The sequence below is a fragment of the Canis lupus genome, chromosome 4 (assembly GCF_011100685.1).
Source record: "Canis lupus familiaris isolate Mischka breed German Shepherd chromosome 4, alternate assembly UU_Cfam_GSD_1.0, whole genome shotgun sequence".
Lineage (NCBI taxonomy): Eukaryota > Metazoa > Chordata > Mammalia > Carnivora > Canidae > Canis > Canis lupus.
Genome location: NC_049225.1, coordinates 72,598,276 through 72,621,474, shown reverse-complemented (window position 1 = coordinate 72,621,474; position 23,199 = coordinate 72,598,276). Strand labels below are relative to the sequence as shown.

Below are 23,199 nucleotides of genomic sequence, written 5' to 3'. Positions count from 1 at the left end.
TACATGGTGATTATTCATAATATATAATGTTATATATATATATAACATTATAACATAATATATAATGTAGGAGTCCACTCCTACTGGACTCTCTAAGCTCCATGAAGATATTAACCATATCTGATTTTTTACCACTGTGTACATAGTACCCACTATCTGTCAGGTCCTGTTCTTGGTGTTAGGTGCTAAGTGAATGATTGCAAATGCATAAAGTATCACTTTCTTTGAAAAAACAAGAAATCAGATAAGCAAGAAAAAGGAAATTAATCACTTATAAATTTCATCACCCAGTGATAAGCACTGGTAAAGAGAAGCTGAACTACTTCCTCAAGTTCTGGCAATTCAAGGATTCTTATCAAATTTGAAAGTGTTTTATTTCTAGTTTAAGTTTAGTTTGCTTTTGAGTTTATGTGTAATAGTTAATTGTGTTTTTGTTTTGTTTTGTTTTTAGTTAATTGTGTTAAAACATTATTTGAGAAGCCTATCTTTTTATATCCCTCTTTTCTGTACACTCCTTCCCAGTTTTACTTAGATTTCTTAAACAGCAATAGAAATCCCCTGTAACATGAGATAAGGTTTCTCTTCTTAATCTTAGGTACAATCACTATCATATATATTCTGGTCTGAGGAAATCACTATCTAGTTGATATCCTAAGATATTAAGATATCCTAAGAACTTAATTAAAGAGTTCAACTGCTTTTGCTGTTTGACATCTTTATTTTAGAGATGATACTATAGCATATACAGTCACTTAATTCTGCATTTCTGTTAACCTTCTCAGTATGTAGTTGCTGTTGTTTTCTTTTTAGTATTCTAAGTTTCATAGAAAGTTTACTTTTGTATAACTGTGATTATTAAATAAATTAAAAACCTCCCTTAAAATTTTTAAGTCTGTGGGTACCTAGATGGCTCAGTTGGTGGAACTCCCCCTCCCCCACTCATGTACATTCTTCCTCTCTCTCATTCTTTCATTCATTTGAGTGAGCATGGGCTGAAAGGACAGAGGGAGGGAGAGAAGAAAATCTCAAGCAGACTCTGCGCCAAGCTCAGAGCCTGACGTGCCTGACGTGAGGCTCAGTCTCACCATCCTGAGATCTTGACCTGAGCCAAAACCAAGAGTCTAAAGTTTAACCAACTGTACCCACCCCCCCTTTGTAAAATAAGTAAATAAATCTTTTTTTAAAAATTTAAAATCCACTTATCCTAATGAAAGATTGACATGTAGTAGCAGAATTTAAAGAACTATTTTTTTCAATTTATATAAAAAATATGGCTTCTGATGTTATGAAAACCTGCATTTTATGATTAGTTCATTGAACATGAGCTTACAAATTTAGAAAACTACACATTCTGAATTTATATATTTATATCCTATAAAATAGTAAAGGGTTCCAAAGGAAGTCATGAAAAAGATTACTATAGATAATGTGAATGAGAAATCACTTCTGTTTAGTACTCCTTTCCCTGTAAATTGAACTATTTAAAATAGTTTTGAAATGTAACTCCTTAGTAGGGAGCCGTTAATTATTTAAATTGACTTCTGAAAAGTCTGTCTTCCCTGAAGAGCCACCCCAATATCTTTCCACATTCATTAATCATATTATTTAATGGTTATGTTTGGGTCTTGGATTCTTTTGTGGGTTTTTAAAATCAATTACAGAAATATAGGCTGAAGGGAATATAGTGTCTTAGTCCATTCAAGCTTTGATAACAATACTATAGAGTGGGTGGCTTATAATCAACAGAAATTTATTTCTCACAGTGCTAGAAGCTGGGATGTCCAAAATCAAGGTGCTGGCAGATTGATATCTTCTGAGAGCCCACTTCCTGGTTCATAAACTGTCTTTTTGCTGTGTCTGTATATGGCAGAAGGGGCAAGTGAGCCCTCTGGAGTCTCCTTTATGAGGGCATTAATCCCATTCATGAGGGCTCCACCTTCATAACCTAGTCACCTCTCAGAGGCCTCACTTCCAGATACCTTCACACTGGAGAGTAGGTTTCAACATAACAATTGTGGGGGAATACATATATTTAGTCTATAGCACATTGTTTGGCGGTAATAGGTTTGGAGAAAATGATAATTGCATCTAACAAAAAAAAGTTCCCTTATTTTAAAAAAAAAAAAGTTTATTATAGAAAACTTAAGTACATGCTAGATAAATAGAAGAGTATAATAAATGCCCAATACCTATCACTCAGCTTAATAAACATTTGGATTTCATCTGTACTTCTTCCCATTCTCCAACCACTGCTCAGTTATCATTATTACTTTTACAGTTTTCTGGAACTTGGTAATATTTATATATACTGAAAAACAGAAAGCTTTACAATTTTCACAAATGGGGACACTCAAATAACCAGTATCTTTTCGTGATACAGAACATTTTGGGGTCTGTGGGTGGCTCAGTCAGTTAAGCGTCCAACTCTTGATTTCTGCTGAGGTCATAATCTCAGTGTCATGAGATGGAGTCTAGGTTGGGCTCTGTGCTGGCCATGGAGCCTGTTTAAGATTCTTTCCCTCTTCTTCTGCCCCTTCCCCACCTGCTTGTATGTGAATGTACACACACACATACTCTCTCTCTCTTAAACAAAACAAGACAAGCATTTTCATCACACCAGGAAATTTCTACATACTCCTTTGCAGTCATATATCACCACCACCTCCCTACCCCCAAACTCGTAAAGAACAAATTGATACGTTGGACATCATCAAAATTCATTAGGAGAATGAAAAGACAAGCAAACAACTGGGATAATACATTTGCAAAATATATACCTAATAAAGAACTTTTATCTAATACATATAATTCATATTCTTAAAAGTAAAGATTTTCAACCTGTGCTCTAGACCTATAATTACTGGACATTAAAGCAGAGATGTTGATTTGGCAATTGGGTATATGAGTCTAGTATACAGGGGAGAAGTCAAAATAGGAGAAATAAATTTGGGAGTCATCAGTACACAGGTGTTATTTTAAAATCATGAGATTGATTGAGATTAAAAACAAAGTGGGATCCCTGGGTGGCGTAGCGGTTTAGCGCCTGCCTTTGGCCCGGGGCGCGATCCTGGAGACCCGGGATCGAATCCCACGTCGGGCTCCCGGTGCATGGAGCCTGCTTCTCCCTCTGCCTGTGTCTCTGCCTCTCTCTCTCTCTGTGTGACTATCATAAATAAATAAAATTTAAAAAACAAAAACAAAGTAAGAACAGGAGGATGAAAAGGGACCAATACAAAATTTAAGGGTGGCCAACCTAGTATGAGGAAAAACTAGGAGGATTTGTTGGAAAACAAAAGAATTGTTCAAAGAGGAGAATGATCAACTGTGTTGAATGGTAGGTCAAAGGAGGATGTCCATTTATTTAGAAATGTAGATGCTCTTATTAACTGTGACAAGACACCTGGTGGATTGATGAGAATAAAAGCACATATAATTTCAAGAGAATGGAGGAAAATTAGAGAGAAGTATAGACAACCGAAGTAATTTTTCTGTGAAAAGGAGCAGAAAAATTAAGCAGTTGAAGGGACCCTAGGGTCCAATATAAGGGGTTTGGGGTGTTTTTGTGTGTGTTTAAGAGTAGGGGAACTTATCAGCATATCAATGTTTACATGCTGATTGGAATGATCCAATAAGAGGGAAAATTGATGATGAATGAGAGGAGAGCTGCTGGAATGATTATCTTTGAATGAATTAGGACAGAGAAGGGATCAATAATGCAGATAATGCAGAAGTGATCATGATTTTTTTGCATATCTTCCTCTGCTCTTTTTTTTTTTTAATTTTTATTTATTTATAATAGAGAAAGAGAGAGAGAGAGAGAGAGGCAGAGACACAGGCAGAGGGAGAAGCAGGCTCCATGCACCGGGAGCCCGATGTGGGATTCGATCCCAGGTCTCCAGGATCGCGCCCCGGGCCAAAGGCAGGCGCCAAACCGCTGCACCACCCAGGGATCCCCCTCTGCTCTTTCTTAATTATTCTTTTAGGTATTCTAAGTAATGATCTGTTGAATTAGAGAAATTTCCTACAGTATAAAACATACTCCATTTGGTTTCCTCCTAAATTGTCTTGAAGAATTCGTTGTTCCTAGGGACTATGCCACTTAATGAGATTTAAAAAAAAAAAAAAAAAGCCAGAGTTTCTTGAAAAGATTTTTAAGGAAGCCAAATTCAAATAGCTAACAGAACCAAAATGACTGATAAGACTATTACATACTTTTATAATTTAACGTTAATATAGAAGTCTTGGTGCAAGGAGGGACTTCTTATATTTTATATTTATCCCCCCAAAAAGTTTTCTTGTGTGTGTTTAAAAAAAAAAATTGCAAACTTTGGAATCTACAGCTTTCTAATGGTGTTGAATAATCAATTCAGAAGAATCTGGCCAATCTTTGATGGACTTAGTAAAAAAAAAATGTGAACTTTATATTAAAAAAAAAAGTAGTATATGATCCAGTAATTCCAATACTGGGTATTTATCCAAAAAATATGAAAATACTAATTCAAAAAGATATATGCACCCCTGTGCCCTTTGTTTATTGCTACATTATTTACAGTAGCCAAATTATGGAAGCAGCCCAAGTGTCCAACGATGGATAAATGGATAAAGAAAAGTGGTGTTTGTGTGTACAATGAAATACTATTCAGCCATAAGAAAGAATGAAATCTTTAAAAAGTAATGAAATCTTGCTATTTGCAATAGCATGAATGTATCTAAAGAGTATCATGCTAAGCCCAGAGAAAGAGAAATATCATATGATCTCACTCATATGTAGAACTTAAGAAACAAATGAACAAAAAAAGAGAGAGAGAGAGACACACAAACAACAAAAACAAAAAGACTCTTAACTATAGAGAACAAACTGATAGCTACCAGAGGGGAGGTGGGTAGGGGAATGGGTGAAATAGGTGAAAGGGATTAAGAGTACACTTATCTTGGTGAGTACTGAATAAAGTATGGAATTGTTGAAGCACTATACTAATATAACACTATATGTTAACTGTACTAGAATTAAAATTGGAAAAATATGGGACGCCAGGGTGGCTCAGGGGTTGGGCTCCTACTTTCGGCTCAGGTCATGATCCCAGGATGGGGGATTGAGTCCTGCATCTGGCTCCCTGCAAGGAGCCTGCTTCTCAGAACTCTGCCTGTCTCTGCTTCTCTCTCTGTGTCTCTCTCAGTCTGTGTCTCTCATGAATAAATAAATAAATCTTTAAAAAAATAAAATTAAAAAAATAGATAAGCGATCTTTATTTCTAAAAGCCAGTAAATTTAAAATTTTTATAGTAGTTGAAAGTGTGCCCTCTTGTGGCCCATTTGGTGATTTCACATAAAAGCATTTTGTCTTTTATTTCAGATTAAATCAATCATGTATCATCAAATGCGTTATGGCCAGAAGTTGAGACCTACATCTTAATGGCATAGTCCTAAACCTCACTTAGAAGGAAATAAAATCTCCATTGTTTGAACTTTCATTTCTAATACCTTAATATAGAAAATATTCTCATGGTAGAAGCACAGTCTCAACCTTTATTTAAGGTTTTAAGATTGACCATTTCTTTTGCAGTGGAAAAGAAAGTGAGAAATAAAATTTTTGGTGTGGAGACATGGATTAGTAACTCAAATAATTCATAGCAGCACTGGAAATTTTCTCCATGGCTTCTCTGTAAAAAAAGAAAAAAAATATTAATTCCAGGACTAGGACTATTTTTTCCTGATGCAGTTTGTATTTTTGCATATTTTGTTAAGATTAGACATAGTATAACTACTCAGCAGGCCTCTGCTAGTCAATTTAACTATAATAATCATCTGGGACCTTTTAAAGTTCTATGAGCTTTTGTTACAGTTGGTTTATATAAAAATGCATGTGAAACAAATTGATAAGAACAAGGAAGAAGACTGATTATAGAAATACATAAAGTTTTACTAATTATTATACTTCTCAGTGAACATACACATACTCTTTAAAGTGATTTTTGAGACACCCTTAAATTTCAGCCTGATTTGTGATTTTTCTAATAGTACTTAATAGTGTAACTATATCTTTTATTACATATTATATACATTATGATATAGTTTCATTACTAGAATACACACAGGAATAACACACATTTATTGATATCCAGCCTGGTGGCTGCAGGAAGCTCAGGGTTCCAGAAGCAAAGCATGTATCCAAAGAGTACATTAAAGAGCTGTGCTGTCTATCTATCTATCATCTATCTATCTATCTATCTATCTATCTATCTATCTATCTATCTATCGCTTTTATTTTGTGTTTGTTATTTAATGGAAATAACTTAGAACTCTAGAAAAATAGAAGTGTCTTAAAGAAGTGAGTATTTTCACAAAGTGTGGCTGATTGGGAACTGTTTTTGAGCTAGGATTTGAAGAACATCTTTTGGAAGTATCTTAAACAGAATGTGAAGTATTTATTCTTGAGTACATTTTAGGCAGGTAGCTTAACTAAAGTGAAAGGATTCTGCTAAAGAGGTGCCACTCTCAAGAGAGTCATTGTTACCTGTTTAAAATAGTGAGTAGTACAACCTAGATGTATTTATTTACTTATCTGCCTATTTAGGATTTATATTCCACTTCTTTCCCAAAAGAATTTGAGGCAGCTTATACTGTTCAACATAATATAAACTGAGACAATAAAAATATACTGGTTTTAAACCCTCCTTCCCTCACCACTCAGAAATAATATAATAACATTGGCGAGGAAGAAAGATGTTAATTAGCTAAATATTCCACTTGTGTAGAATTTCAGTTTGTTCAAAATGTTATAATCCTGAAAGGTGACAACATAGTGTAAAGAATACTGAACTAGAAATCCAAACATTTGTATTCTAGTCTTGACTCGGTCAATTACTAGCTATGAGACCTTGAATACACATTTAGTTTCTCTGAGGAACAATTTCCTTACCTTTTATTGGTTTATCTTTCTGTCATAACAGTGTAGATGTTTCCCGGTTTTATGTCCATCGGATATGTATGAGAATATAAGGTTTGGTTAGAAACATCTGAGTTCAAATCCCAGCTCTATTCTGTGCTGTCTGTAAAACCACAGACAAAGCAAACGTTTAGGTTCTGAGCCTTCATTTTTGCATCTGTGAAATAGAGATAATCTTCACAACCCTCTGACTTCGGTAATGATTAAGGAAAGATATATGTCTCACACATAAGTGCTAAAAAAAAAAATCTCCACCCACAATGTTACCTTGTCTCTTGCCTGTCTCCTGTTATTACAGTTTGGATGTTATCAGTCCTCTGTGGATCATTTTCATAACTACAGCTGTAATTCTGACTGCTTTTGTTAGTTGTGGAGTTTCCAGCTTTCTGCTTTAGACATCTCCAACTAGATATTATCTAGCATTTTAATTTGAATAAGTCCAAAATCAGACCATTATTACATGTCAGTACTGCAGTATTCAACAGCTTTCTGCCTCCATTCTCTCTGTGCCACTCCATCTTCCTTATAGTCACTTATATTAGTCTTTTTGAAAGTTTAAAGTTCACTTATATCAAGAGTATGTGAAATAAGAAAAACAGTCACTACTTCAAAACAAACCCCTTTGCAAGCTCCAGTTCATCTTTCTAGGCTTATGCTCTGGCTAAAGTGTCTATGAATGCATCCTGCATGTTCTATTAGTCTTTAGCACCTAGCAAGTGCCTTCACACAGTGGATTCTTTTTTTATTTTTTCCATACAGTAGATTCTTAACATAGGTTTCATAGAGGGTTATTTAAATATCTCAGAGACATCTGTGTACATTCAGCAGCAGTTATTAGAAGATTGATTTTAATGTTTTCCATTTTTATACATGTTTATGTCCTCATTTTTCTGAGTACAAAAGTAATGTTCTGATAGTTTTTAAAAATGCTCAAGTAGTACAGATACAAATACTACAAAAATGGGAATTCCCCAAAATCCCAGAATACATCCCATCCCCTAACCACTGTTAATGGTTTAAATTAAAATATATTCTTAAAAAGAATGTTTTTCATGCCTAGACTGTCATTTGCATAAAAATGTGTTTTAAGCTAAAATAAGGGCTTGAACTGTACATACATTGGTATTATTTTCAGTTAGCTATATATGTTATGTATCTTTTCATGAATTTTTGTTTTTAATTAAAGTTGAGGCAGATTGTGGAAGGATTAAAATATATGGAGTACTCATAGTAAAATTGGTTCAGATTTTAATTCAGTGAGTCTTTCTCTCCTCCCCTGGATGATTATCCCCTTTACAACATGCCTGTGGCCAAACTCAATTTTTGAGGGGTAGGTACTGTTTCCATCTTGTTAACCACTACCTTTTGTTTGCCTAGCATAGTGTCTGATGCAATGTTACAAAATAAATATTATTATAAATATTATTTGTTGCACCATCATTAAGGACTAAATACTGTAGAAAGATGGTGTGACTTGGATTCAAACCCAGTCAGTGTGACTATTTCCTTTCTTCACATCTCTATTGACTATACAACATGATTTTTAGTGTATAGTAATCTTTTGTGTATTGAGCATCATTTATTATATAAGTCTTGTTAAACTTTAATAATATTGTTGGACATTTTAATTGTTATGTAAAATGTCCATGTATCAGCCTGAGTTTGACTTCAGCTGTATAACCTTAGGCAAATTACTTATTTTTTCGTACATCACTTTCCTCATTAAGTAAAATTGTAATATTAGTACCTCAGTGTCATATAAGGATTAAATAAGAGTATATTTACCTATTTGATTTTTATTAGATAGGTGTCAGTAAATGTTATCATTACTAGCAGTTTTTCACTACTGAAGAATTGTTGTACAGACAAGATGGTACACATTTCTTGCTTATAGAGGACACTCTGGCTGTCCAGGAAAGTTTATGTACCATTAGATTATGAGAGCACCTTTTATTCCAAATCCATCCCAATTTGAATATTATTACTATAACTTTTACCAATAAGTTTTCATTTGCATTTCTTTTGTTTGTATCAAGAAACCATAAATTTTAAAGTGAAATTAAATGAACAAAGAACCAGGGCCTTTAAAAATCTTGTCAAGTGCTTAGATGTCTACATCATATTCATTATAATGGGTTGAAATGAGAATTTACCATAGTATCTTCTATTAATTTAGAATTATTTTAATTAAACTAAGCCATTCTAAAATAAATTGTTTAGTTTTTTTATGTTTGATTTAGTTCTTAGTATTACAAAGTTTAGGGTTTTTTTTCTCACTTTTTACTGCCAATATTTATTTCAGCTACCTTATCGATTACAATCAAGTAATTGTAGGTGGGTATGCCTACGATGATTTTTTTTTAAGATTTTATTTATTTATTCATAGAGACACAGAGAGAGAGAGAGAGGCAGAGACACAGGCAGAGGGAGAAGCAGACTCCATGCAGAGAGCCTGATGTGGGACTTGATCCAGGGTCTCCAGGATCACGCCCTGGGCTGCAGGCGGCGCTAAACCGCTGTGCCACCGGGGCTGCCCTGCCTACGATGATTATACATATTTGTAACACTATGGTGAATTATATACTGGAACTTCAAATAATTTATATCTTTCCAAAATAGGGATTTATTATACTATTGAAAAGACCTCCTTTTCCCAATTCACCTTTGTTTCTCCTGTTTTCCCGGATGTGTATTTTTTTAGTTAGCAGTGTTACTGCTAATTTTCTGGATCTCTGTTACACTCCAGGTAGTATGTCAGGTGATTTATATGCATTATTTTGTTGCATTCTCATCACCACTTAGGTGGGCTTCTGTGTTCCCGCTCCCTCTTCCATTTCTTTCAGTTGGCAACTTTGAAACTGCTTTGCCTTGGTGACCCACAATTAGACATTTTACCTGGAATAACAAAGCAGTATGCAATGTAAACTTACATTTCTATTCCTTCCGTCTCTCTCAGTGTTGATCTCAACCCATTGATTTTATTTTACAATCCACTAATTGATCACCATTTATAAATTTTAACTAAAGTACTGCCTTAAGTGACAGTTCTAAAGCATTCATTATAATCTCCTTTCCCATTTGGTTACCATTTCCTTCTGAACACATTGTTCTCCCCGAGATTATGATTTTCAGCTTCAGTTTCAGCAGTTTCATGAAAGATAGTATACTCTTATTTTATTTTATTATTTTTTAAAAGATTTTATTTATTTATTCATGAGAGACACAGAGAAAGAGAGAGAGGCAGAGACACAGGCAGAGGGAGAAACAGGCTCCATTCACGAAGCCCGATGTGGGACACGATCCCAGGTCTCCGGGATCACGCCCTGACCCAAAGGCAGACGCTCAACCGCTGAGCATCCCAGGTGTCCCTATTTTATTTTATTTTATTTTATTTTATTTTATTTTATTTTATTTTAATTTTATTTTATTTATTTTATTTTATTTTTTTATTTTTATTTTATTTTATTTATCTTTGATACTATCCTTTTATAGAGCCAGGTAGACCCAACATTGCCCAATCCAGAGCCAGAAATGTCATGTCTAATTAGTTAGAGTTCTGCATATTCCTTTTTAGAATTCTAGGAATGTTCTTTCTTGGTGGACTCTGATCACTTTCCAACATAGGCAGCAGCATTTCCACAAATTACTCATATTCATCAACATCTGTGACTTTAGCTAAAATTGTAAGTCCATTTCTACCAAAGTCTTCTCCTGTTCTTCAAAAGCTTGGCTTCCAATGAAATCTGCATAGTTCAGCAGTGAGGTGTAAATATATTTGTCAGTAGTCACCTACTCAGTCTGTACATTCAAGTACTTTAAACCAAAAAAGCATTGTTGCTTTCCTTTCTTTCCCCACTTCCAGTTTTCAGTTGACATCACAGTAATAACATACCTTGTTATAAAGCACAACAATCTTATGCTTAAGTTTATTAATCTCCTAATCTATATGTGGTAACTAATTAAATCATTTTTTGGGCTACAAACTCTAGCCTGGGCTGGATCTGCTTTACATGTTACCTGGGATTTAGGAAAACAGAGTAAAGTTAGTTAGCCCACAGTGGAACCCTCTTGCAGATTGTTCTCTATTGGTTCCTGTCCTCTGAATTAAATAACATGGTCACTTGTTAATCTGTTTGAGTAGAGCAATTTACATTTACAGTAGTCATACAAAAATAACAAGATGTTTTGTGCTGTTCTGTACATAATTTGCATGCAATTATTTTTTCCCATTAATTACTAAGCATAAACTGGAACTTTTTTATTAGCCTAAATTTAGAAAAAATCTGTCACGTTTTGGTGACTTCTGTCACATTTTAAATTCTTTTCTTTTAAGTGCTTGATAGAATCGCTAAATTTGCATTGCTTCCTTAAATTTCTTCAGTGTTAACCAAATTAATAACTTCAAAGAGTGAAGTCCCCAGTATAACAAGGCAAATGTAAGGTAGTCAGTATTATATTTTTCTTATACTATTTCCTGTACTATTTCCTTTCAGCGGGCTCCTACTAGCAAACTTTATGTCATTATTCATTAGAGTAAAGCAGAGTTGTATCCTTGGCTGGCTACTAGAAAAGAATGTACAAAAAAAAAAAAAAAAAAGAATGTACATATGAAGAACATAAGTGTATGAAAAAAAAAAAAAGAAATGATTACCAAAAAGACAAGGTAGTTGTTAACTGTAGAAGGAACTAAGGTGCTAACTTTTTAGATGGTGGTTCTATAGATGTTTACTTTATAATTCTGTTAAGCCATGCGTACATGTTTTATGAGCTTGAGGAAAAAGAAAATATATTTCTTTAAGATTTTGTTTATTTGTTCATGAGACACAGAGAGGCAGAGACCTAGGAAGAGGAAGAAGTGAGCCCAATGTGGGACTCGATCTCCAGACCCAGGATCACGCCCTGAGCTTAAGACAGATGCTCAACCGCTGAGCCACCCAGGTGTCCCAAGAAAATTCTTAATTTTAGCTACCTGTATAATTCTACTTTTATTTTTTTTTAAGATTTATTTATTTATTTGAGAAAGAGAATGTGTGAGGGGAGGGGCAGAGGGAGAGAACCTTTCAAGCAGATTCATGAGATCATGACCTAAGCCAAAACCAAAAGTCAGATGCATAACCTACTGAGCCACCTAGGCACCCCTATATACTTCTATAAAAAAAAAAAAAAAAACTTATTTGCAAAATTATTGTGAGTAAGGGGAATTATTAGTGTTGTATCATTTCACTATTTTAAAGTTTACAACTCAGAAAACTTAGAGGTTCTCTTAACAGTGACTGATAAGCAGATACAACCTCAGAAAAATGTTTAAACTGGAAATTATAATTCCGTTTTCTGTTGTAGCACTGTGTTTTAGTTGACATGCAGTAGACTTCTATTTACTAATGAGTTTATAAAGTTATTTAATAAAGGCATATCTTAGATTAGTGTATACCTTATTAAAATGTATACTCCAAAAAAGGTTCTTCAGTAAGTACACTGCTTAAGGAAAAATAAAGGTTCCAAAAACCACATGTTAAAATTAAGATGAGAAAAATTGGGGGACATTGAACAGAATGGAAAACATGTTCAGGAATTTTACAGATTGTCTGTACACACAGACAAACAGAATTACATCATAATAAAACTGACTAAGTCAACTAGGTTATATAGGAACATCAAAATGTTAACACATTTCTCTGTCCTTTATGTGGTTGTATATTAATTATGTGATTGGTTGATACAAAGAACATGGAGTGGTAATTGGGAAGACAAGGTAAGCACATGAACATTAATTATATAAGAATGAAACAAGAAATTTCAAAAAATGGCACAAAGGAATATATAATTATTTACAAAAGAATGTTGAACTATAAGTGAAGGTTAGATTAAGATAGGCTTTTAGCTGAATTTGAAGTTTCATGAAGTGTAGTAAGAACTTGCACTAAATCTTGAAGAATTATAGGATTAGGGCTAAAGTATAGATGGGCTACCCAGGTAGGGGGATATATAAGTAAATAAATACAAATGTGAAAATGCAAGGTGGATTCAAGATAATCTGATCAGCGTGGTTAAAGAGGATGGTTTATGTAGGACAGTAGTAAAAGACATAGCTAGCAAGGTAAGTTGAAGCCTTTAATGGTTTATGATGTGGAGAATCATAGTGCTTGTCAAAATTGAGTATCTCAGTTTAGTAATATAGACTACTGGTTACACAGGCTTCTTAAGCCAGGTTGCTTTTGTTCTGATCTTTCCCTACATGTTACTTTAAGCTCCCTGTTAATTAATTTCCTCACCAGTAAAATCCAGAAAATAATAGCACATACCTTATAATGTTGTGAGAACTAAATGAGTCAATATATGCAAAGCACTTTGCAGGATCTAATGTATAATAACATATATATGAATGGTAGCTATTGTTACATAGGTTGACAAACAAGAAAAGCAGAATATCTTATTTTTTATAGGCATTTCCCTAATAGTGTTATATTTGATATATTTTTACAAATAATTGTCTGGTTTTTTTTATTGCAGTGTTTGGGAAATGGAAAGTAATGACAGCTGGCACCTGAACTAAGTACTTTTATAGGCAACACCATTCCAGAACTTCAGGATGAATGGGGATATGCCCCATGTCCCCATCACTACTCTTGCGGGGATTGCTAGTCTCACAGACCGTAAGTTTGGTTAATTTATCTAATTTATTTTCTATTCTGTGTTAACAATGATTTTAAGAGAGACTATAGAAAAAAATTATTTGTAGTTGTCATAAATAACAAATTATTTAAAATGCTAGATTTTGAATGACAACATTATTTCCTTTGGTTTATTGTCATGCATGTAAAGTAACAAAATTAATATAGTCAGTGAATATAGGATCATTTCTGTTTGATCCTAGAATCATTAGAAAATGATGGCATTTACTTGTTTAAAGGTCTTAAACAATAAAAGGACTAATGCAGTAGTCAAGACCAAAGATGAGACAAAACATTAAAGAAAAAATTAAAACTGAAGAAGCATGGATTTGCATATAGGGACAAATATAGACTTTTTAAAAAGCATTTCTAGAAATGGTAACTGAAACTGTCCTTTAAAGAAGGGTTGATAGCTTAACTTAATCTAATTTCTTAGCAGTGTTCATTTTGGATGTCATCTTCAGTAATCTGTTGGGAGTTTGTCATAGATATCAGCAGCCCCTTTTACTCTGGTCATTTAAGTTCAAAGACCTTTGTCATCCTTTTGAGATTTCTTAGTATAACACAGTTTTTTAGGGACTTTATGGTAGCCAACTCTAACTTGAATCCTTAGTCCCTGGGTAATGATACAAAAAAACAGCCCATAGTGTTAATCCAGTGTCATCCTATCTGACGAAATAAAGGGAAAAAGGGATAGGAGAGAGAAGAGTAGAAGATGAGGATATCACATTATGCAAGCTTTGGGGCTTTATAGTAAAGGAGCTATGAGAAAATAATTTTAAGATGTGTTTTTATCTGTGTTTAGTAGTCCTTGATATTATTTTCCTGTTGTTAATTTCCAACTGGTTTTAATGGAAGTAAAATAGTTAATAGCTGATAGCTTTGGGGTTAGGAAACTAACATGGCTAGTTTGTAAAATCTGAGATAAGAAAGTAGCTAGTGGAGTTAGGATAACACAGGTAAGAAAACTTCTGAAACTGTTTTCATTGTCATTTTGTTTTGGTAAAGCATAAACTCATATAGGAGTGCCAAATCAGATATACTATCAGGGATTTATTTTTGGTTATCCTCCCTGTTAGCTCAGTTGTACCTTATATTTTAAAAGTTTGCCCAATAAACCCTTTATTAAGTAATAATTTGTTTTCTATATTTTTATTGATAAAAACCCTGTTATTAGCCACTGGGGCTGAGCAGCATGTTACACTGTATAGGTGATAAGAAATTAAGCCAAAAACAAAGATACTTTAATTAACTTTCTTATCTTTTACTTTAGACAAATGAATAGATTTCCATTATGTGAAGAGACAGTAAATAGCTGAATTTAAACTACTATATAAACATTTATGTCCTTTTGTTTGCTGTTAGAGTAGAATGAAGAGAGGAGAGAATGATTTAGGAATTTATAACTGAAAGCATAACTCCTTAGATATTTGGCTTCCTCCAGAATCCCTATTCTATAAATGTCCTGCTAAAGTGATCTATTTATTTTTTATATATACTTAAGCTTTTAAAAAACACAATACTTGTCTATCTGGTGAAAAGTTTGGTATAATTACTTGGTTTATTTATATGGGACTAGTGATTCCAATAAATCTCAGAAGCAAAAATAAATGAGATTAATGAATGTATTCTCAATTCTTAAAAGTTACTTTTTAAGCCTACCTTTTTGGCTACTCATTTATTAAATGAATAAAGATTTAAGATATGGAAAGTCATGCCTATAAAGGAATTGAGTTTTATTCTTAGAGAGGAATAAACTCTTGTTACTGCCCAAGTGATGTTTCAGGGTTTTATAGAGTTGATTGGGGCTTTTGGGGGAGAGGTAGAATGCATTTTAATAATTTGTCACTTTAATATTTGTAACTTTTTTTAATCCCAAAATATTTGTAAGCAAATATTTTATAAGCAAATATTGTGAAAAGACTTCTTACAGTCACTCAAGTTCTAATAATCTGATTTTATTCCAAATAGTCCTGAACCAGCTGCCTCTTCCATCCCCTTTACCTGCTACAACTACAAAGAGCCTTCTCTTTAATGCACGAATAGCAGAAGAGGTGAACTGCCTTTTGGCCTGTAGGGATGATAATTTGGTTTCACAGCTTGTCCATAGCCTCAACCAGGTATCAACAGATCACATGTAAGTATAATTTAAAAGTAAAAAATTTTGGTCTAAGAGAGTCAATATTCCTGGTTTTATTCTTTATTTCAGAAATTTTACATACATAATTTAGTTTTAAAATATATGAATATTCAAGTGAGCCTTACAATGAGATTTATTGTTATTTTGAGACGATAGTTCTGACCCATGTAGCTATATGAAGATCTTTTCAACTCTTTTTGAATAATTTTGGGATTCATCAAGGTGGATCTGGGGCAGGGAGGTCTAAAGTTGCTCAAGAAGCTGTCACCCTCTTGGTATTGCTAGAGTGGTTATAATTCCCACACACTAGGGACTATACTACTAGCTTTATTTGGAATAGGCTCACATGCTTTCCAAAGGAAGTTAACCAAAACTCCAGGACTGACTCTATGGATGGCTACTGCAAAATTGAGAGTAATTTTCCTTAGGATTTATCATACCATCTGAACATAAGTGTTTATTTTCACACAGTAGATTTTTTAAAATAACAGAAACATAAGTTATATATCTTGTTTATAAAATCTTTGCATATGAATATACTTTAAAAAATTTTTACTGCAAAACTAGTATATACTTACAGTATCTTAACATGGAAATGTATAAAAAGTTCAATTTCTCGGAGTGCCTGGCTCAGTTATAGAGCTTGTGACTCTTGATCTCGGGGTTGTAAGTTTGAGCCCCACATTGGGTACAGAGATTACTTAAAAATAAAATCTTAAAAAAAAAAAAGCTAAATCTCTCACTCTTATCCCTTCACATCTCATTTATACAGTGGTACTCATGTATTCTTCCTTTTTTAATTTTTGCTTTTTTTTTTTTTAAGTTTTATTTACTTATTTGAAAGAGAGAATGCATATGTGAGCAGGGGTTTGTGGAGGCAGAGGGAGAGGTAGAGAGAATCTTCAAGCAGACTGCCCACTGAGCATGGAGTTGAACACAGGGCCCAGTCCCAGAACCCTGAGATGACCTGAGCTGAATCAAGAGCTTAACCAACAGAGCCACCCAGGCATCCCTAATTTTTGTTTTTAATTTAAAGATTCATTATTTAGAGGTATGAGAATAAAGCATATTATAATGGAGAAGTGATGACTCTTCCAGTAATATATTTAATGTGAATTGTTGATGGAGAAACTGAGAAATAATTGGTAAAAATTAAAAGGAAATCTAATACTAATATTGTCACTCCAGAAATTGAAGTGTCTAAATATTATATTACTATTTATATCTATACATACTTAATAATTATCACCAAATATTTAGAAAGATAAATAGCACATATACATTTATGATTTATTTTTTGGAGAACTGCTTTAAGATTGCCCTAGAGATATATTGAAATTTTATCATTGGACACCATCTTTATAAATCTTTCTTATTAGGTTTAATGAGCAGAACAGAGACATGTAGAATGTAAAGTTGAAAACACTATGTGTATTTCACTTTATCATTTATGTTCCATCGTTGAAAATTTAATTTGCTCCTTACTTTCAAGTTTATTGACAACTACAACTATGCTTAACCACTTGCTTGGGGTTTTTTGCTACCTGATGTCTTTATTTGAGAAAAAAATATTAGATGGAAAAATTACATAATCTCTGGGTCTTGTCTTAACCAGTGTGGCAGCATTATTTCATTCAGGGAACATTCTCAAAAAGGCAGACTCATATTCAAATGTAAGAGAGAAAATATATTCTAAACCCAAACATCAGCTTCTGTACATAATTATCATCTCTGATAATTATATCATCCATTATTTTGAATACTTTAGAGTAGATTCTGTTTTCTACTTTGAAACTAATGTGAACATTCTTTTCTTTTTTTTTTTTTTTTTTTTAAGATGTATTTGTTTGTTCATGAGTGACACAGAGAAAGAGACAGGCAGAGACATAGGCAGAAGGAGAAGCAGGCTCCTCGCAGGGAGCCTGATGTGGGACTCAATCCCAGATCCTGGGATCATGTCCTGAGCTGGAGGCAGATGCTCCACTGCTGAACCACCAGGTGTCCCTAATGAGAACATTCTTAAATAAACTCATAGTTCCATAAAATAATGTTTGGGCCTTTTTGTCCCCTCTCACTCTGTTTAAAATAAAATGAGGAAAAATGTTTTCCTTAGAAGAACTCTTCACTGTCATTTTGATAACTATATTCCAGGAATAGCATCTTCGAAAATCCATGAAATTGATAGACATCTTTTGTGATTATTATTATTTTTTTATTTTATTTTATTTTTTTTTTTTGCTGTAAGTTCTTGATTTTCTACCTCAGTCTTTTCTGAATTTCACTGGTGAATTGCTATCTAACTAAAACATAGAATAGGGAATTCTCAATCACTATTTTAATTTTTGATACTTATTTTTTTAATTACAGAGAATTGAAAGATAACCTTGGCAGTGATGATCCAGAAGGTGACATACCAGTCTTGTTGCAGGCCGTCCTGGCAAGGAGTCCTAATGTTTTCAGGGAGAAAAGTATGCAGAACAGATATGTACAAAGTGGTGAGATTTTTCATTGAATTTTATATTATTATATTTTTTTGTGGCTCTCCTGTCAGAGCTTGCATGTAATTAAATTAAAGTGTCTCCTTTAATAAGGTAGCCTAGTCTCTGAATGCTGTGTTGATACCTTGAATCCAGCCAAGAGAAAGTAGGAAACTAAATGGGTGTTAATATTCTTGCAGTTTAATATGTAACTAAATTCCTTGGGAATTAGAAGTGTATTTTGTTAAATATTTCAGAATGTATTCGTTTATTCAGTCAAAGAGCTTTAGAAGTCTTTTTTATTTTAGGAAATCATGGAATTGATAAGAAAGGAATCTTTTCATTAATCAAATAATAAAAATACATAGAGCTTTTCAACATATAGTACTTGTAGTACTTGTATAAATAATTATACCAAGTATTAGTTTTAGTACTGATGATTACATTCAGTCATATAGTAACTGGTTTAACACTTCTGTTGCCATAGCAGCAGAAAAGTAGGCTTGTAAGTATTATTATTAAGGAAAAAATCTATAATAAATACCATAAAAAGCAGAAGAGTATGATATTCAACATAGATAAAATTTTTATGTAGTCAAGGAGTACCCATGAACATCTTTACTAAATCTGACAAGCCCAGGTACTTATTTGCCTCTCAAAATTAAAATAGTCAGAAGGGAAGAGGTTAGACAACTCAGAAGGTTCAACTTAGTTAACTGATGAATTGTATTCAAGAATATTGTCAGTTTTATTGACAATACCTCCATGAAGCCCTCCACTCCGCTCCTGGTTTTGTCTTATTTTTTTAAAATAGTATTTGTTAATTTTGTAAATGTCTCTGTGAGCTGTTTTTTTAAAGCAGTTGCATAGTTACTATCCATTCCCCAAATTGCATCTATAGAAATGCCTCTGCCCAAATTCCCCTTTCAGCAAATTGAAGGCAGATCTGCAGGACTACACTATCTGTGTACCAGAACCAACAAGCTAGATTGCTGTAGGAGGAGACAGATAGGAATAGTGAAAGTAAATTTAGAATTAAAATGCTCTGAAAGAATGTTGCAATGAAAGAAATTATGGAGAGATCATTGATTGGAAGAAAAATTTACAGGATAGGAACATTAAGTATAAGATAATGTGAATAGATATAAAATTGAATAAAAGAAGTCTTCCAAAGCTATTTAAACTACATTTTGTAACATATTAAAATATTTAATTTGGGTAGTAAATCACTCTAGTTAAAAACTGAGTTTTCATCTTTCAGTCACACATTTTGTATTTTATACTACATGCAGTTATATTTTAGTCAAAAATATTGATTTCTCCATATCATATTTTGTGAAAACATAAACTTAGCATTAAAAAATGAATTGATTTCATGCATATTATGATTTTTTTTCCTAAGCATTTCCCTCGTGATAGTCGGCTTTAAAATTTAAAAAAGTGATTCTTGTTTGCTAAATGTAAATGTAGTCACACATATGAAGCCAATTTAATAATATGCAAATCACTTTATTTTAGTTCTTTTGAACTTTGAAATAATCAGAAAGGACTTTTAGAAATTTCATTTCCCGCATTCTTTTTTTTTTTAATAAAGCCATTGCTGTCAAACTAGTAATTCCAGCTTGTCCCAAATATTTTTTTAGCTCTCATCTCATAGAGAATTGCTCTCCCTCAAAAAAAAAAATAATAATAATAATAACCAAAATAATTATAGTAATTAAATCATTTATTTATTTTTTAGTAATTAAATTATTAAGCTATGGAACACACTTACTACCAAATTGGAGTGGGAACAGAAAGCTCAGAAGTTAGTTCAGACTTCATATAAAAGAAAACCCACTGCTAGTGGTAGATTCTGGGGTGATTTTGAGCCTTCATCTCATTCAGCTACTGTTTTAGGGCTAGAATCCCATTCTTCAGTATTCCTGGCAAATGGACATTTAACTTCTGTTTGAATGTTCTTGGTGAAAGGCACTCTTTTTTTTAAATTTTTTTTATTGGAGTTCAATTTGCCGACATATACCATAACAACCAGTGCTCATCCTGCCAAGTGCCCCCTCAGTGCCCATCACCCAGTCACCCCATCCCCCCGCCCACCTCTCCTTCCACTACCCCTTGTTCATTTCCCAGAGTTAGGTGTCTCTCATGTTTTATCACCCTCACTGATATTTTCACTCATTTTCTCTCCTTTCACCTTTATTCCTTTTCACTAATTTTTATATTCCCCAAATGAATGAGACCATATAATGTTTGTCCTTTTCCAATTGACTTATTTTACTCAGCATAATACCCTCCAGGTCCCTCCACGTCGAAGCAAATGGTGGGTATTTGTCATTTCTAATGGTTGAGTAATATTCCATTGTATACATAGACCACATGTTCTTTATCCATTCATCTTTGGATGGACACCAAGGCTCCTTCCACAGTTGGGCTATTGTGGACATTGCTGCTATAAATATCGGGGTGCAGGTGTCCCGGCGTTTCACTGCATCTGTATCTTTGGGGTGCAATTGCTGGGTCATAGGGCAGATCTATTTTTAACTCTTTGAGGAACCTCCACACAGTTTTCCAGAGTGGCTGTACCAGTTCACATTCCCACCAACAGTGCAAGAGGGTTCCCCTTTCTCCACATCCTCTCCAACATTTGTGGTTTCCTGTCTTGTTATTTTCCCCATTCTCATTGGTGTGAGGTGGTATCTCATTGTGGTTTTGATTTCTATTTCCCTGATGGCCAGTGATACGGAACATTTTCTCATGTGCTTGTTGGCCATGTCTATGTCTTCGTCTGTGAGATTTCTGTTCATGTCTTTTACCCATTTCATGATTGGATTGTTTGTTTCTTTGCTGTTGAGTTTAATAAGTTCTTTATAGACCTTGGATACTAGCCCTTTATCTGATAGGTCATTTGCAAATATCTTCTCCCATTCTGTAGGTTGTCTTTTAGTTTTGTTGACTGTTTCTTTGGCAGTGAAAGGCACTTTTCATATCAGTTAGTAGGAAATGGAATTTGGGAATATAATGTGATACTTATAGCTCCCCAAAAGATTGGCTATCATAAGAAAGAATATCATATCATTGGTATCATAAGAAAGTTCGGGGTTAATCATAGATTTTATTTTTGATTTTAAAATGTCTAAATAACTGAATTTATCCGCATCTCCTGTATAACAAAATGCCATTTGTGTAATAATTGAAGGGACAGTGTCTAGCTTGAAAAGAAATATGAGAATCTGAAACTATCCTCACACTTTCATTTTTTAATCAAATATTCATTTAATCCTTACTATGTGGCAAAGAATTATTGTGTAAGAAAGAATTGGAGCATTCTGTTTCACATCAAAACATCAATATGGAAATCACAGCAACTCATACTTTGGGCCCTTCAGTAAAATAGTATTTTAAAACTGAGATCTGAATCACAGTGAAACAAATGGTGTTGTGAAATGAAGCTTCTAAAGACTGGAGATGTCTGTAATAAAGTATTCCATGTAATGGAAAAACCACCCAAGGAGGAGGAAGGAAGGAGGAATTGTGTAGTATTTGGTCAGAGGTCACATAAAGTGATTTCTAAAGGTTCTTTTAGTTATAAGGCTAAATGACAGGACATTAAGTAAACAAGTACTTTTTTTTTTAAATCTCTATCTCTGGTCCTGGATTAGTTATATAGTAAAAGGTATAGTATACCATTGGTATAGTATACCAATGTTTTGGTAACATTGGTTGTACTTGATACTTAGCTTCTCTGTTTTGCTCTTCAAAATGAATATGTGGGTCAAAAAAAGGAAAGAACTTTTGAAATATTTATGATAGAGCCATTACTATAAATTATTTAAAGGATATTTTACTATTAAAAGAAAATAACATGTTTTCCACTTTTATGTTATGTAGGAATGATGATGTCTCAGTATAAACTTTCTCAGAATTCCATGCACAGTAGTCCTGCATCTTCCAATTATCAACAAACCACTATCTCACATAGCCCCTCCAGGTAATACATGCATCATTTTATGAAGTACTATTTTCTGTAATAAATATGCTTGTGGATGTACACTGTATTTATATCTTTAGGTAATGGTGAATTATATGTAATTGAAAAGTTGAAATGCTTAGCCTTAAATAGTAATTCACATGAACATTTGTCTTAAAATGTTAGATTCAATAATGTTCTAATATACTAATTGCATTAACTACCATCTTTGTGACTTAATTTTATACAGACAAAAGAATGTGTTAAAATAATGTGTTTGAGATAAATAAGAATATTTATAAAGGACAATTTAATTGATAAAGGAGCATGACTATATTATCTTAAATAAATAGATACTTATATGCAAGTAAAAAATGAATTGCTAGTTTTGTTTTTACAAATTATTTAATGTAACCCTTAGTTTATGAACCATAAATAATTTTTAAATTCTCTATTTTTCAAAATTTACTGTGCATATAGATTTTGTTTTATACAGATCAGAGCTTGGAGAATTTTATGACTGTGAAATCTCAAAGAGTAGCATATTTATTTCATTTCCTGATATTGTTTATTTGGATTTTGGGTTTTAGCCGGTTTGTGCCACCACAGACAAGCTCTGGGAACAGATTTATGCCACAACAAAATAGCCCAGTGCCTAGTCCATATGCCCCACAAAGCCCTGCAGGATACATGCCATATTCCCATCCTTCAAGTTACACAACACATCCCCAGATGCAGCAAGGTAAGAAAGTTGATTATTTATAGGGAATGCCTGTAATTTATTTTTTCTTTATATGATTTTTTAAAATACAGACTAAAAGACTATCCTGAAATTCATCATTTGGTAGGTAAAAGGATCCCTGTCATATGATTGAGTCATATTAGGTTATTATACAATGGAATATATTATAGTTATGAAATTAGGAATTTCTTTTCTTAATTGGGCTTTCTTCTTACATAGCACTAAGCCAAAAAAGAATTATGTTTTAATTGCTAAC

General features: G+C 33.3%; 1 protein-coding gene across 3 annotated transcripts in view; it reads left to right on the top strand.

The window, feature by feature from the left end:
• Nucleotides 1–23,199, top strand: part of NIPBL (NIPBL cohesin loading factor) — a 197,659-nt gene that overhangs the window by 70,050 nt on the left and 104,410 nt on the right. For all 3 annotated transcript variants that reach the window (XM_038535302.1, XM_038535300.1, XM_038535301.1), the window contains exons 2-6: nucleotides 13,457–13,599; nucleotides 15,589–15,754; nucleotides 18,125–18,252; nucleotides 22,123–22,222; nucleotides 22,792–22,943. In XM_038535302.1, the coding sequence (XP_038391230.1) occupies nucleotides 13,536–13,599; nucleotides 15,589–15,754; nucleotides 18,125–18,252; nucleotides 22,123–22,222; nucleotides 22,792–22,943 (610 nt within the window). In that variant the 5' untranslated portion in view covers nucleotides 13,457–13,535. The remainder of the gene's footprint in view (nucleotides 1–13,456; nucleotides 13,600–15,588; nucleotides 15,755–18,124; nucleotides 18,253–22,122; nucleotides 22,223–22,791; nucleotides 22,944–23,199) is intronic.